This window comes from Theropithecus gelada, chromosome 4 (genome assembly GCF_003255815.1).
Source record: "Theropithecus gelada isolate Dixy chromosome 4, Tgel_1.0, whole genome shotgun sequence".
In the NCBI taxonomy this organism is placed as follows: Eukaryota; Metazoa; Chordata; class Mammalia; order Primates; family Cercopithecidae; genus Theropithecus; species Theropithecus gelada.
The window spans coordinates 32,449,313-32,464,723 of NC_037671.1; the positions used below are offsets into that span (position 1 = coordinate 32,449,313).

The 15,411-nt window shown below is 47.1% G+C and overlaps 1 protein-coding gene across 4 annotated transcripts in view; it reads right to left on the reverse strand.

The window, feature by feature from the left end:
• Positions 1-1,391: 1,391 nt before the first annotated feature.
• The window catches only part of GABBR1 (gamma-aminobutyric acid type B receptor subunit 1), a 31,983-nt gene continuing 17,963 nt past the window's right edge, over positions 1,392-15,411 (reverse strand). For 2 of the 4 annotated variants that reach the window (XM_025381722.1, XM_025381724.1), the window contains 12 exons: positions 13,880-14,122; positions 13,187-13,250; positions 11,538-11,615; positions 9,838-9,988; positions 9,211-9,343; positions 7,724-7,840; positions 7,519-7,626; positions 6,994-7,087; positions 6,182-6,309; positions 5,477-5,605; positions 5,112-5,255; positions 2,877-4,345 (listed from right to left, as the gene is read on the reverse strand). In XM_025381722.1, coding sequence (XP_025237507.1) covers positions 4,172-4,345; positions 5,112-5,255; positions 5,477-5,605; positions 6,182-6,309; positions 6,994-7,087; positions 7,519-7,626; positions 7,724-7,840; positions 9,211-9,343; positions 9,838-9,988; positions 11,538-11,615; positions 13,187-13,250; positions 13,880-14,122 — 1,563 coding nt within the window. In that variant the 3' untranslated portion in view covers positions 2,877-4,171. Of the gene's footprint in view, positions 1,920-2,871; positions 4,346-5,111; positions 5,256-5,476; positions 5,606-6,181; positions 6,310-6,993; positions 7,088-7,518; positions 7,627-7,723; positions 7,841-9,210; positions 9,344-9,837; positions 9,989-11,537; positions 11,616-13,186; positions 13,251-13,879; positions 14,123-15,411 lie in introns of those variants that run through there. The other 2 variants (XM_025381721.1, XM_025381720.1) reach the window with 2 other exon arrangements.

Sequence of the window (15,411 nt, forward strand, 5' to 3'; positions counted from 1 at the left end):
AACTGCCTCCACTTGCCTTTGGAACTGTCATTAGGTCATGAGGAATACCAGGCCACATGGAAAGGCCATGTGTAGGGGTTTCAGCTGACAGCCCTCGCTGAGGTCTCTGCCAACAGCCAACACCCCCATTAGACGCTGAGTGAAGGATCTTTTGGACAACAACAGCCCCCAGATTTCTGACCTTCCAGATGCTATGGAGCAGGGTGAACCCTCCCCACCATACCCTATCTGAATTTCTAGCCCACAAAAACCATGATAATAAATGATTATTGTTGTCTGAAGCCATTTAGGGTAACAGGTTTTGTGGCAATAGATAATATATGCAGTTTGAATGCTTGCTTTGCTCCTTAGTAGCTCTGTGACCCCAGAAAATGACACACAATTCCCTCGCTTTTAGAGTTGTCCTTCACACCAGAGCTAATGGTTGTGAGATGCCTAACACTCCTGGTTGCTCTCTTAAGTGATCTCATTTATTTGCTTTTCTGCTCACTGGTCATCTTCCCATGTCAAGAAGGTACAACCCTTGAAAGCCATCTTACTCCCCATTTTGCCTCAGTGCCAAGCAAAGCACCTGACACAGCAACTCACCATCAACACTTGCTGAAGATAACCCAACTAATGTAGCAACCAAGTGCACACAAAATGCTCTCCACTGGTAGACAACCAACAGGAGGGCAGGGAGGCAACAGGCTAAGTCAGGGAAAAGCATGGGACATGGAAGCCTGCAGGCAGTCTACATTCCAGGACATTCCAAAGTCAGAAAGTGATCTGAACCCTACCCTGACTAAGGCAGGGCTGGAAACGCAAAGCATGCCTCACAGAGCCCAGGGAGCAAGTCCTCCCAGAACTGCCAAGTGGTAGCCTCTCCACCTGGCAACACATCTCCTTTGCGCCTCTTGGGGTACAATTATACATTAATTAAATATCATTGAGAGTGTGTGTGTGTGTATATATATATGTGTGTGTGTGTGTGTATATATCTCATTGTAATTATATATAATTAATACCTTAATAATTAGTATTAGTGCTAATCAATAGCACCTTTCTCCCTGAAAAGGCACTTTCAAAAATGAATACATGAAATCTGATTGTAGATGAGCATTGACAGATGTACTTTTGCAACTGATCTTAATCATCAGGAATATTAACTGTGAACTCAAACAAGCAGTTATCTCAAAATTGTTTTTCTTATTAGTAGGAGGCCTGTATGAAAAACAGTGCTGTCATGTTTTAAATTTGGCCAGTAAAAATCTTACAAGTTCTCTTCTAAGTACCTTTATAATATCCTCAATCTCACTCCTTCCCATCCCTTTGTACTGGGCACTCTGCTAGTCCCACCATCTGGCTTGAGACTCCTGCACTCCTGCTAGCAGTGTCTGGCTCACCTTTGGCCCCAGTAGAACTGTTCACCCTTTGTTTATAATTTATAGCCCACCTAAGTGCAATCCAAGTTTGAGATGATAATTTGGGTCTTTTAGGTTCTACCCATGGCTATTCTATAGCTCCTGCTACTGTTTCTTTTCTTTCTTTCTTTCTTTTTTTTTTTTTTTTTTGAGATGGAGTTTCACTCTGTCACCCAGGCTGGAGTGCAGTGGCACAAACTCACTGCAACCTCTGTCTCCTGGGTTCAAGCAATTATCTGCCTCAGCCTCTGGAGCAGCTGGGATTACAGGCGCCCACCATCATGCCCAGCTAATTTCTGTATTTTTACTAGAGACAGGGTTTCACTATCTCGGCCAGGCTTGTCTTGAACTCCTGACCTCGTGATCCACCCATCTCAGCCTCCCAAAGTGCTGGGATTACAGGCGTGAGCCACCGCGCCCAGCCTCCTGCTGTTGTTCTGATGCCAACTATTCATTTTCCACACTGCAGGCTTATCTACTCCATTGGCTTCTTCTCTTTTCCTAGAGGATATTCCACTGTGGGAAGAAGAGAGACTCAAATTAAGTCCAACTGGTCCCAGGTGGATAATCACAGTGGAACGTTTTTCAAGTACTAGTCTAAGATTCACCACCCCATGCTTTAGTGGAAGTTCAGAAATTGGCACTTAACAGGTCAATGAATGACAGGGCCCATCCAACCCTTGCAGCTATCTTACAAAAATCTGAGAATCATTTTAAAAATCAGTGCCAAAGTAAAAGAAAAGTTGAGCTTCAAAAAAGCACTCTCCAAGACGACACAAAAAAATGTTTAAAGTCTCAGGCAAGTGTTTTGGCCCTTGTCCATTCAAAATTTTTTTCATTTTGATAGCAAATTATTTCCAAAATGCTGAGAGTTCCTAGACAAAGATGTTTAAGGTTGGAAGCACTCAGTGGCCATCTCATCCATTACCTTCCAGCAATCATCATTCTTTTACTGTTCTTAGTTCCTGGGAAGGAGCGTCCCTAGAGGGGACGCTTGGGCACTTGCTCCAGGCTCCCAATTCATGCCCACTACTGTCGAGGAACTCATTAAACAGCAGGGACAGAGGCTAACATTCACGCAACATATACCATGGCCCAAGGGCTATCCTAGGCACCTGAATGCACAATTTATATAGTCTTTGTACCCAACATATGGAGAAATGTATATTATTGTTATTCTCACTTTTATAGATGATGACATGGGGAATAGAGACTAAGAAAATGTTTGCATGTGGTTGGATCTGATGCCCTGGCAGTCTGACTCCAGAGCCCACACTTTTAACCAGTAGTGTCCTCACTCACTAATCTCAGACTTAATCATGTCCTGCTTTATTCTGCTAAGCCCTCAATGGATTAATAAAACACCTCTTTTCACCCTCTGCTTCAGTGCCTTTTCATGAACTTGGAGTCCTCTGAGCCTTCCTTCTTGGATTGAAGCCCATTCTGTTCACAGGAAGAGTGCAAGGTGCCGAGTCACACTGTTCACTGGTTTATTGAGATTCGGGGAGATCCTTCCCCAAGAGACACCACAGTGTGAAAGGGACGCCACCTCCCGCCCCGTAGGTCCATCTGTCTATCCCAACAGTCAAGGGTGCCTTCCTTTAGTCAGAATTCTCATCAACTATCCACAGGAAGCAGCCTCCAAACCTGCCCCCACTTATTTTTCCTTAATTCCCCTCAAAAAAAACACAAAACAAAAGGGAGCAGTCTTGGGAGAAGATGATTATGAGTGTAGACTGAGGGTGGTACATGAATGCAATGGAGATGGGGGGAGTCTGAGCAGAAATGGAGATTCTGCGATGAGGAGAGGGTGTGGATGGCCCCACCAGACATGAATTGGGGAAAAGTGCGTAACAATGTGCAGGGTAGGGTGCATACGGCTCTGTTAGAAGAATACCATGATTTAAGGGAAGAAAGTACACAAGGTACATGGAGGGTACAAGGGAAAGTACATGGATGTGTGCAAACAGGAAAGACATGACTCAGCATGCTAGACAAATTGCACATGCCTACCCAAACACGCTCAAGGGCAGACCCATAACCGTGAGTGGGGCACACGTAGCTGTGAATGCAGGGCGCCTGAGAGCACATGTGACTGAACATGAAGAGAGCACATGGGAAAAACGCGGTGCACACGAGCATGTTCAGTGGGCACACGCAGGAGAGGGGAGGATGCATGTGTGCTGAGCGTGAGTGCACAAAGAGCAGAGGCAAGGAGCATGTGAGCCTTGGCGAAAAGAATGAGCCCCCAAAGGAAGCAAAATTCAGGGGGAGACAAATGTGAGAAAGTGTGGAAGGGCAAGTAAGATAGAGACTATGACAGTGGAGAAAAGGAGAGGCCCCTTTGGGGTGGAAAGAGCACTTGTGGGGAGACCTCTGCTGGACAGGAACAGAGCACAAAGGCAGAGGAGCTGCAGGGGTTGCCGTGGTAACTAGAAAACGGTGTTGCATGGGAAGAGAAAGATGCAGTGAGGCTGCTGAGGAGGCAGCGCGTGAGCAGTGAGCAGCTTCAAGCCAGGTACAAACTAAATTGTGAAGAGGTGATACAAAATTACATGAAGCAGTAAGAGAGAAAAAGGTCTGTTTCCCAGAGGTATGAGAGACCCAAATCAGCCCAGGACTCACAGGGGGACATGTATTTACAAGAGATGAGATTGGATAGCATGTTCTTCCCAGCTGGGGATGGGGACCCCCTGCTTCCTGAGTCCCCTGCCCTTCCCCATCTCCCTTTCCCGCCCCCTACTGGCCTGTCCTCCCTCACCCTGCCCTCACTTATAAAGCAAATGCACTCGACTCCCATCACAGCTAAGCCGGTCGGGGGGCTCAGGGGGTCCCCTGGGCAGGCCCCCAGAGGGGTCTGGGGGTGTCGGCGGGTGGCGCCGGGAGCGGAGCTGCTGCCGAGACTGGAGTTGATGGCGCAGTTCAGAGACACGTTCCTCTTTCTGGAGGAAGAAGCACAATTGGGAGAGTAGGGGAAGAGGAGGTGATGAAGGGGTGGGGAGGAGGGAAAGAGAGGAAGGGCACAGAAAAATGTAGGGGGGAGGACATAGGGTAAGTGGACAGAAGAAATTAAAAGGAGAAATAAAAATAGAACAAGAAAAGCCAGAGAACATAATGGGGATACCAATAAAAAAATGAGATCAGGAAAATAAGAGAGAATTTAAAAACAAAAGGAAAAAGTGTGGAAGGAGAGAAAAGTCAGTGCACAGAGCTTCCAATAAATCAGAGAGATTTGTGTCAACCCAGTTGGAACATCCCTCTCTTTGGCATTGCACCAGCCCCTAATGACAGCCTGGGGCACAGTGAACGCCTGCCCAGGTCCTTTATGCTGGGGCTGCATGCGACACCCAGCTGCTGTGAGTGTTGACTACTAGAGGCTCACTGCTGCCTCTCTTCAGTTGCCACCCACAGCCAACAGCCATCCTCTTGCCTTAAGGAGGCTGAGTCAACCACATAGCTCCCACTCCAGAGCCCCTCCACCTGTCAGGCCAACACTGGATTTTGCCTGAGACAGAATCTTGCTCAGCCCTTTCCCCTCCCCTATCCTGCTCCACTCACTCCTTACAGGTTGTTCTCCTAAGGACCCTCCCTCCATGAACCAAGAACATCTGACTCTGTACCTCAGGTTTGGCTTCAGACAACCCGAGCTAAGACACAAGCCTCCTGGACCCACCACTCCAACACCCCCCCCGACACCCACCCCCGCACCTCAGCAATGATCTTTTCCAGTTCGCGGTTCTCCTTCTCCAACAGCCGGGACTTCTCCTCCTCATTGTTGTTGGTCGATGACCCTGTCTTCATGGTGTCCTGCGCCTCCGACTGCCATTCCCCTCGGGTGATCAGCCTGCGCATCTGGGGGCAAATGTTTGGGTGTGGGGTGGCCCAGCAGTGACTGTACTAGTGAATGGCTGATGGAAAGTTGGAGGTGGAAAGAATGCTAAAGAGAGTTGGGCCCAAACAAGGGGAGGAGTGAAAGGAGGGTGAATGGAAGGGCAGAGGAACTCAGTACTGTAGGAAGGAGGGAGGGAGGGAACATGGGACTAAAGAGGGTGAGAGAAAAAATAGAACCTCACCTTGGGCACAAAGAGCACAACAAGAGTAATATAGGAAGAGAAAACTATGGCAAGAGAGGCAAAGGCAAAGGCTGCATCCTGCTGGCTGGACAGAATCATGGTGACAGGAGCGGTGATGAGGCACAGGACCTAGAGGGAAAGACACATTGAGGGAGTCTCAGGTCTGCAGGCTCAGACAAGATCCAGAGTTTACTTCCCATGGAAGGGAGCCTATGCAGTTTCCTGGTGAACTTTCCCTTTGAAAAGGATCCAAATTCAGGATCATCCTGAAATACAGATTGAGAAAAATCTCAAACTGTCCCAAACCAGTTTTCACTCTTGGTTGACCACTCCCCTCAAGGCAGGAACTCCCAGGATCTCTATGCACACATTCCAGGTCCTCCAGAGTCGGTCCCTGGTAGGAAATGTCAACAGAGTCCAGTCCATCAACCAGAGACAAGCAATTTAACTTCTCTGTGTTTTTGTTTCCTCACCTATAAAGTAGGGATACTAATATCTACTTCATTGGGTAGCTGTAAGATTAATGATACAATGTCTACAGTGAGCTTAGTAAACTGTAAAGTGCTTTGTAAATCTGAAGAATTAACAAACTTTTTAAGACTCCTAAGCAACCGATCCCAGATCTAGCATTGATTCTTCCTAGTCCATCACATCTGGGCTGTGGTGGTCAACCCACAGGGTCAATGCCAGGGGGTCAATGCTCACGGCCACATTGTAGATAGCCATGCCTACAGCCCGGTGGTCATTGATCTTCTCAGTGGACACACTCTTGGTCTCATAAGCAAGGAAGATTCCCAGCAGCAGCAGCAGTCCCTTGTAACCATAGAAAATGCCTAGAATGGCAGGAGAGAGTCACTTGAGCAACAAGGACCACAACGCTCCTCACTGAATCCCCGTCCCCTCTCTGCCCTTCACCTACTCTGCAATGGAAAGGGGGCCCTCCTCTCCAATCCAGCCCCTCTGACCTAGCAAACCTCACCCTGTATCCCCCACCCGCTATGTCCACCCAACTTGCCCAGACCTCATCACTTTTTCCTGGGATTCACACAGGAAGGCAATGGTGGCGAGCTGCTGTCAGTCAGGCAAGAGCTTGCTGAATATCTAGAAATAGGCCAGTCTGGGCCACACATGCCTCACCCTTACCCTCCAGTGGGGAAGGTGGTTTTCCAGGCAGAGGGTAGGTTTGCCATTTGTGACCATGAATCGAACAATGTTAGTAAGGCCAAGGGGGATCTAGAAGATAACGTCGGGTCTGGCGGTGGATTACCCTCACTTGTCCCTCTGCTGAACACAAGTTCTTCATCTGTGCTTTGGGCCCTAAGCTCCTCATAGCAAAAGAGCAACTCTCCCCTATTCTCAGAAAAGATTAGTGCAATAACAAAGAGTAGGGTGTTCAAACTGGGTTGAGACGCTCTCTACCTCCTCTTCCAAAGACCCCTCTCCCTCCAAGCCCTCTGCCCTTGCCTTCCCTCCTGCCTTTGTGCATCCCTGCCCTCCTCTGCCCATATCCCACACACCAAGCCATGTATTCATCTTCCTGGAGCTGCAATGCTCCAGCTGGGGCAGAATAGAGACGTCGATATCTTCCTTTGGTTCTTCCTTGGCAAATGTCTAGGGGAGAAACAAGGTCACAAGAAAGATGGTTGCCAGCCTCCCCTCCTCTCCTCAATGCTTCTCTGGCTTCCAGCTGTTCTCCTATGAGACCCTCAATGCTGATGCCAAATCTCACTCCAGGCCTGAGAATGTTTTCCTGAACCCTTGCAGGTGCTTGTTCCCCACTTTCCCTGATGCCTGGAAGTTCTACACACCCTTCCCAGATCCCCACCCCTTCCTTTCTTCAGTTATCTGGAGGAATCTTTCTTTCTTCAGAATCTGGAGGCCTATGAGGGGCTCCTTCTAGGAGGGAAAGGAAGAGCTTCCGATATGAGGAAGGCAGTCTCACCAAGTAGCTTCATCCCTCAAGACCACACACAACCCCGGGCCCTGATGGCCACTGAGCCCTGCTCATTCTCCTGACCACAGCACCTCCTCTCCAGCGGTACCTCAATGGTTCGATGCAAAGGGTCCACAATCTGCCAGATGGCGAGAGTGAGGACATCCATGCCCACCAGCAGGCCCACTGTGGCATACAGCTTCCAGGGTTCCAGAGTCTGGATAAATATGTGGGGAGAACAGGCACATCAGGCAAAAATGCTCTGTGCCCCAGGAGCCAAGGATCTGGGGACTAAGGATTGGGCAGCAACTCACCTTTCTCCACTCCTTCTTTTCTTCCTTCTTTGTGAAGACCGTGTGGACCCACCAAATCTTGGTGAACATGGAGCCATAGCCCAGACTAAAGCCCAGGCCCAGGAGCCAGAGGCGGGCCTAGAAAAGAAGAGAGGGCACAGGCAGAATAGGGTAGGCTAGTAGCAGGGACTTCAGTAAGGATGGGCAGAACCCTAAGGGAGTGTGGGCAGGGAGCACATGGTGACACAGGGAGGATGGGAAAATGTTAACAGGACGGGGAGCGGCAGGGAGAGGGCAGTCTCCCCACCTTGAACAGTTCCTCCCATCCACCCTCTACTTCCACACCACCAAGGTGATCTTGCTAAAACCTCCTGGCTTTAGTGGCCAAAAACCTCCAACCACTCCCCAGTATCTATAAGTTACAGCCTGAACACTTCTGGATGTGACACAGACCCTTCACAACATGCTCCCACCCACCTGTCCAGCTAGGCTCATCTCCCAGCCCTGCATCTACCCCATGCTCCAGCCATGCTGAACTACCCACTTTCTCTTCATCTACTCTCTTTCAAGTATTTTCTAGCCACACAATGCTCCCTATGCCCCTGAAGTAGCCTTCCCCTATTTCTCTAGCTGATAAAATCCTATTTGTCCTTCAGTATTCAAATGCACCTCCTCACGGAGGTCCACCCAATCACACCAACAGTGAGCTGCATTCCCTTCTTTGCCCCCAAAGCACTCTGTGCAGATCTCTACTCTGGAACCTCTCCTACTGCACTGCAGCTAATTGTCTGCTTCTCCAGCTGCACTCTGGCCTCACTGGGAACAGAGGATTCCTGATGAACTGTATGTGCATGTGCATGGAAATGCCATGTGCACAGATGTATGATCAGGACAGCACAGAGCAGAGGAAAAAGAGAGAGCAAGGACAGGCAGGCAGATCAGGAGAAAAGAGTGGGTGTTTCCACCAGTGCAACAGAGAACCACTCAACTATCACTGTTGAAGCTGGCCTCTCCCCACAGCACTAGAACCTTCCATGTACCAACAGTCCCAGAGCCCCTCCTCCCTGTGTGGCAGTGGTCCCTTCCCCCCAACTCTCTCTGCTGTCTGTTTTGATCTCTGCTTCCATCCTTCCAAACCCAACAGAGGCTCCCAAGGGAGGTCCACAATTCTGATTCTCAGCCCCCACACCACAGACAAGCAACCATTGTTCAGGAAACCTTTGAGCAAATCCCCTTCCTTTGCCTTCAATGGCTCCCTCTTCTCTGCAAGGCCTGCCATGGCAACCTTGGAACTGACAAGTGAACTACAGAATGAAAATGGCCTGCAGGCACAGAAAGAAGGGACAGAGCCAAACAGAGACCAGAGGGGTGATGCTAGAAGGAAAGAACAGGGACAAGAGTCAGGGAAAGCTGAGGAGGAAAGGCAGAGAACCATAAATCATGGAAGGCGCTCCTGAGACGGGTGGGAGAGCCACATTCTGTGAGGAATTTGCCCACCACCTCCTCACCTGGCAGACGAAAGGGAACTGGTTCCTCCCAATGTGGTAACCATCCAGCCCCAGGGGGAAGACAGCAGCTAATGCCAGTGAGCAGCCCACAGCAGTCAGGTTGTTCAGGTTGGGCTGTGAGTTCTGGATATAACTAGGGCAGAGGTGGAGAGGGTGACAGGGAGAGATAATTACCCCTCTTCTCCAGGGAGGCTGAGCTCTCCAAATACCATGCAATGGCATGACCCTAATTTCAGGGCCGGGGCTAAAGGAAGACAGGATTGGAGAAGACAGTGGAGCCTTGAGAGGCAAAGCAATGCAGTCATGGGGCTGAAGATGGAGTTGCAGAGGGCTTCCCAAGCACAGGCTCCCACTAGAATACAGGCTATCTATGTAGAGTCCAAGACTGTGAGACCTGGCCCCAAAGGTTGTTTTTTTCTCTTCTTTTCTTTTTCCTTCCAGTTAGCTACTTTGGAGTAGGAGTGGGGGTTATATCTGGTTTCCCTGTTTTCATTCTTAACAAGTCAGAATGAAAAACTCCATGATACATGGCCAAGCGAGTTACACAGGTTTCATTCTCATCCTGTCCAGGAACATGATCAGTATCTCAGAGAGGCAGACAAGGAAAACGTCAGAAGAGAAACTTACCGGACATGTGAGTTGTAGATGTTAAAGGACAGACAGACAACAGCTAGGACAATGCCCAGGCTGGAGAGAACCGAGACGGAGATAAAGAGTTTCTGTGACAGGAAGCGGAATGTCTTGATGACCAGGGTCTGGTCAGCTGGGGGGGACCCTCCTGCATGGCACAGGGGAGGAGGAGGGGAAGGGAAAAGAGAAGGGAAGGAGGACAAAGGAATGAAGACGGGATAGGAGAAAAGGGCAAAGAACTAGATTGCTGACAGACTTCAGTCATTGGCTGGGGACATGAGGCCCTAACTGCACTGAACAGAGGTTACCGCAGGCAGAATGCTCAGTGCCACTGGGGCCGTTAGGAAGCAACCAGAAACGAGATGAGAAGATGGAGTGAATGGTCTGTCCATAGGTTGGGAAATGCTGAGGCATGTCACCAAAGTTGTAGTCTTTGTTTTTGTTTGTTCTTTAAGTTTTTCTGTCTTTCTTACAGCAAAGGAAAATGGGAAGAGAAAGAAGGGGATAACTAAAAAATGTTATAAGGTCTCTTATAACCCAAATCAAAATTTCAAATGACAATTATTGAATCATAAAGCTAAAAAGGCCTTGAAGTATCTAGGGTGGACACCTAATCTTAAGACAAAAAAAAAAAAAAAAAAAAAAAGAAGGAAAACTAATCTGAAATTTTAATCCTGGCAGGGTGATATTCCCAAAGATGTTTTCCAGTTATTATTACGGGTTCAAATTTGTCAGAGTTCACCAAAAAAACTAATTGCAATTTGCTTAGTTTTTTTTTTTTTTTAAAGAATAATTTAGGCCATGCAGCATTTATAGCAACCCAGAACACTGTCCTAAATTCAAATTGTAAAAAAAAAAAAAAAGGGCAAAACTCCAGCAGTGCTGGGAATGACTAGATTTCCACTGGGCAGGGCAGATGGCAGCCGTCTTCAATGGCTGGGCCTCCCCTTCATTCTCAAGGAGCCTTTCTTTTATCAGTAGGTCCCTCCTTTTGTCCCCCTTCAGTTTCTCTCCCATGTCCTATCATTAAGGCCAAGTACACAAAGAATAACTGCTTACTTTCCCTCTTTAAAAAGTATATTTTGAGGGATGAAGTACTACCTATTAGGTACAATGTACACTATTTGGGTGACAGGCGCACTAAACGCCCAGACTTCACCACTATGCAATATATTCATGTAACACAACTGCATGTGTACCTCTAAAATTACATAAAAATAGGAAAATTTTTAAAAATGCATATAAAAATAACAAGCACATTTTGGCAGATGACAATTACATGAGGTTTTCCCTCCTCCTCCATAGTTTAAGCAACCGTTAAACTAAAGAGACAAAGAGACAGCTCTGGGCTTGAAGTAGCTGGTTCAGATATATCAAGACACCAGGACATCTGGGAAACCCAAATGGAGTTTCCATTTCCCGCCCTCTGCCCACCCCCTGCCTCTAATCCCCAGTTACCCCAGCAATGTACTATTAAAAATAGTATAACCACCGCCTATTCCCTCTCCAAATACACCAGTCTCCCCTACCCACGCCTTAGGGGTTGTATTCACTCTCACTTAACCCTTTCTCCTAGCCCAGCTGCCAGCCACATACCAACCTAATAGTCTCCACCATTCCATCCTCACTCAAAGGCATGACTTTTTCCCTTGATTGTCCAGAGGGGCTGAAGGAAAATACAAACAAGATCCACTCACCAATCCACTTATCTGTTTTGGACCAGGAAAGATCATCCTTCGTGCTGTCATAGTAGCCAATCTTCTTGTAGCTGCCACCTGGGCAGATGACAATAAAAGGAGTGACCACAGGGAGCCAAAGAGCTGATCCTAGGCATTTTCAACTTCCCACTTCCCCAGAGCTTTGCATGGCTGTATCTGATTTTATTTTCACCTGAGGCCCTAAAGGATGCTTGGAAGGACCTACGAGTCGCTTGAATCAGCAACATGACTTAAAAGCAATATAAGGTGGTTCCCAAGGCAACTCAAATAAATAAGAATATCTATGTTTAAAAGTCTTCAGTGAGGAGGCTCCACAACATGTCTGCCACCTATTCCATTCCTCACACCTCTCTCTGCGAGATGTCTCTCACTTTGATTTTGGCTTCTAAAGCTTTACACATATTTCTGCTTATTCTTCCTCTCATGATGGGCAGGCTCTATTTTCCCAGTGGCTTTCATTTTAATTTTAGAACATTCTCTTCCGTTGGCTTAGGTTTTAATTCCTTGGATAAGTTATATCTGCCTCTTAAAGCGCCATTGAGTAAAATTTGGTCACTTCTAAGATTTCTGTTCTAGAACTGTTTCCGTTACCATAACTTTTCCTTCAAAAGCCAACTCACACTCCTTTCACCATGGCTGAAGTCCACTTCCTCTTGTCCTGGATACAAAGAGGAGCTGAGAGGATGTGGAGGTGGGGAGAAAGGAAGAAAGAAACTTTTCACAGGAGGCCAAGAAATAGCTCTCTTGGCCATGCCGTAAAAGACTGAGAGCCGGGTGGAGCAGAAAAATTAACTCCTAGAAGTTCTGCAAATACCTAAGTGTGCTAAGTTTCAAGAAAATACAATCTACAAAAGCCAAGCTATACAGACTGAAGATAAATTAGAAATGATAGTTTACACAGCAAGGAAATTTGGCGTATTCCCTTAAAAAAAAGTAGCAGTTCTCCTAGATTTAGTTTTCTTGAGTCTAACTGACAGGTCATCAACCTCTCAACCCAAGCCACTCAAGGGGAAATTTGTGAAATGAATGGAAGCCACTGGGAAAGAGAGTAGCTGTTTTTAATTTACACGCCTCTTTTCTTTTCTTTTTTCTTTGAGACAGAGTCTCACTCTATCACCCAGGCCGGAGTGCAGTGGCATGATCTCGGCTCACTGCAACCTCTGCCTCCTGGGTTCAAGTGATTCTCCTGCCTCAGTCTCCCAAGTAGCTGGGACTACAGGCGCCTGCCACCACACCCAGCTAATTTTTTTTTTTTTTTTTTTTTTTGTATTTTTGGTAGAGACAGGGTTTCACCATGCTGGTCAGGTTGGTCTCAAACTCCTGACCTCATGATCTGCCCGCCTTGGCCTCCCAAAAGTGCTGGGATTACAGGGGTGAGCCACCACACCCAGCCTACACACCTCTTTTCGAGAGCAAAACCAGTGCAACTCAAAGACATCAATCTACTTGTAGCTAAGCTTTTTATTATTATTATTTACAAGCTTGATGAACAGGGTTAAAAGAGAAGGGCAGAAGTGGGGAGGTGCCAGGGCAATCTTGTGATGTCTGTGATATTCTTCCCCAGGTGGCATCCCAGCCCAGCCCCAGCCGGGCCCCCATGTCCAGTCCCCTCCTGCCCCAGTACTCACCCTGCAGCTGCTCGATAAGCGTCCATGCCATCCGAGAGCCACTGGCATCAAACACCACATGGCCCTGAGGGAAGGAACATGTGGAGGAAGGCAAAGGGGATAAAAGCAGGAGTGAAAGAGAACATCAGGGACTCTTTAAATCCTTCTGTTTTTGATGTAATTGAGCCTCTGAATGAATGCTATTTATGGCATTTGCCTGCATATAGGACATACCCCAGATGCCCATACCCTAGATTTTAGAAACATTATTCTTTGGAGAAGGAGCTTCACTCATGAGATTTGAATGGGAAAAAATCCCCAGACAGAACACCAGCAGGTTTCTGGTTGTGTGGCCTAAGCAAGTCAGCAAATCTCTCTGGAAACTAATCTTTTCATTTTAAAAGGAATAACAAGATGACCTTTCAGACTGTTTTGTCTTTCAAAATCCTACAATTCTCATCTGACTCATGAATACCTGGACTAGTTTGAAAAGAAATGAGGGGAGGGGTTTAAAAAAATGGAATACATCCTTTTTTTCCCTCTAGTCTTTGATGGGTTTTTCGAATTTGAAGATCCCTACTTCTCTGGTCGGAGACTGATTATTGCAAAGAAGTAACTAAGAGAAACAGAGAATGCATGTTTGTAGAAGGTGCTTCTAGGGAGTCTCTCTTGAGGTTAGGAAGACAAGGGAGTATGAAGGAAGTTGTAACTCACAGAGACACCCTCAAAGGACGAGGAGTTCATTGCCCGGTAGATTTGGTCGGTAATGGTCTGGTTGTTGTAGTTGAAGTCCTCCAGGCGCACGCCAGAACGGCCGCCTCCTCCAGATGTCTTGTTCAGGGCCAATGCCAAGGCCCAGATGGCATCATAGGCCAGCGGTGCCTCCTGGAAACCTCCTGTCTCCTCAGGGTGTCTTTTCAGTCGCTTGGTTAGTTTCTCCACAAATTCCTGGGATGTCTTAGGAGGAAAAAATCATGAGGAAAGAACTGAAATGTGTGTGGGTGGGGGGGAAAGGGTGCAATCCAATTCTGGCTCAAACACTTCTACTTGAATGGATGGTTTGTGTTACTGTTGTCAGATTGGGCATATGTACATTCAAAATCTTTAACTATACCCATGTGTCTGCCTTAGATCGGAAGCTACTAGACTAGAGCAGGGATTAGCTGTGTCCGATGGTCTTAGTGTGTATAGTTGCTAGCTCAGAACTGCAAACAGAGAAGTTTGACAAATAAACACTCTGGATAATGAGTGGCAAAGGATGGAAGGTAGAGCTAGAGTAAAGGGGGAGACATGGATATTCCAATGAAGAGTTGTGACATTGATGTTCTCTGATCCTTCTGACTTTCTTCATAGAGTTAACCGAGGATCTAACAGCTCCTACAATTCTGAAAGATTCTAGAAAAGGTGATAGCACAGTCTTCTCACTCTGCTTGCCAACCAGGAGGAATTTTCTTCAGCGTGCTAACTTCTTGCCATTCTTGTGTGCTTTCAGTTCACTTCCTCTTAGAGGGCTTTCGGAAGACTGAAAACTACAGAAATATCCTTCACATTTTTGAAGTCCATTACTCAATCCTACCCACACCCCTCCTAACACTCAACCTTCTTTTTCCAAGAAAGCTAAAAAGAATTATAGTTCCTTTAACTCTCTCATGAACTGGGTCAAGAGACCAGACTTCATATACCTTGCAGTAACCTTGTTTGGCTAAATAACTGTAGGTAAATTATTTAACCTCTTGGAACTACATTCTACATACTGGAAAAAATCACATCATTCCTTCCTTACCTCACAGAAACCATACAAGGAAAAGCTTAGCAACTACTTCTTGGCAAACCACAAGTAACACACAGGGGACCATACAAATAATTGTTTGGGTTTGGAATGTATTAACACATACACTAATGAAAGAATAAATAGATGAATGAAGAACAAATAAATAACTTTGTTCCTCATGACTTGCTCACTTTTTCTCCAACTTTCTAGAGAGATGGAGAAGTGAGATATGCAAAGGGCACAGGCAGTGTAGAGCAGTGGCTACTACATTGGGATTTGAAGCAGCCTGGGCTTTGAAGATGCCTGGGTTCTACCCTTGGGTAGAAGGGGCCTGGGTTGTACCCTTGAGGACAAGATCAAATCCCATCCCTTTCTTAATCATCAGCATCTAGGCCGGGCGCGGTGGCTCAAGCCTGTAATCCCAGCACTTTGGGAGGCCGAGACGGGTGGATCACGAGGTCAGGAGATCGAGACC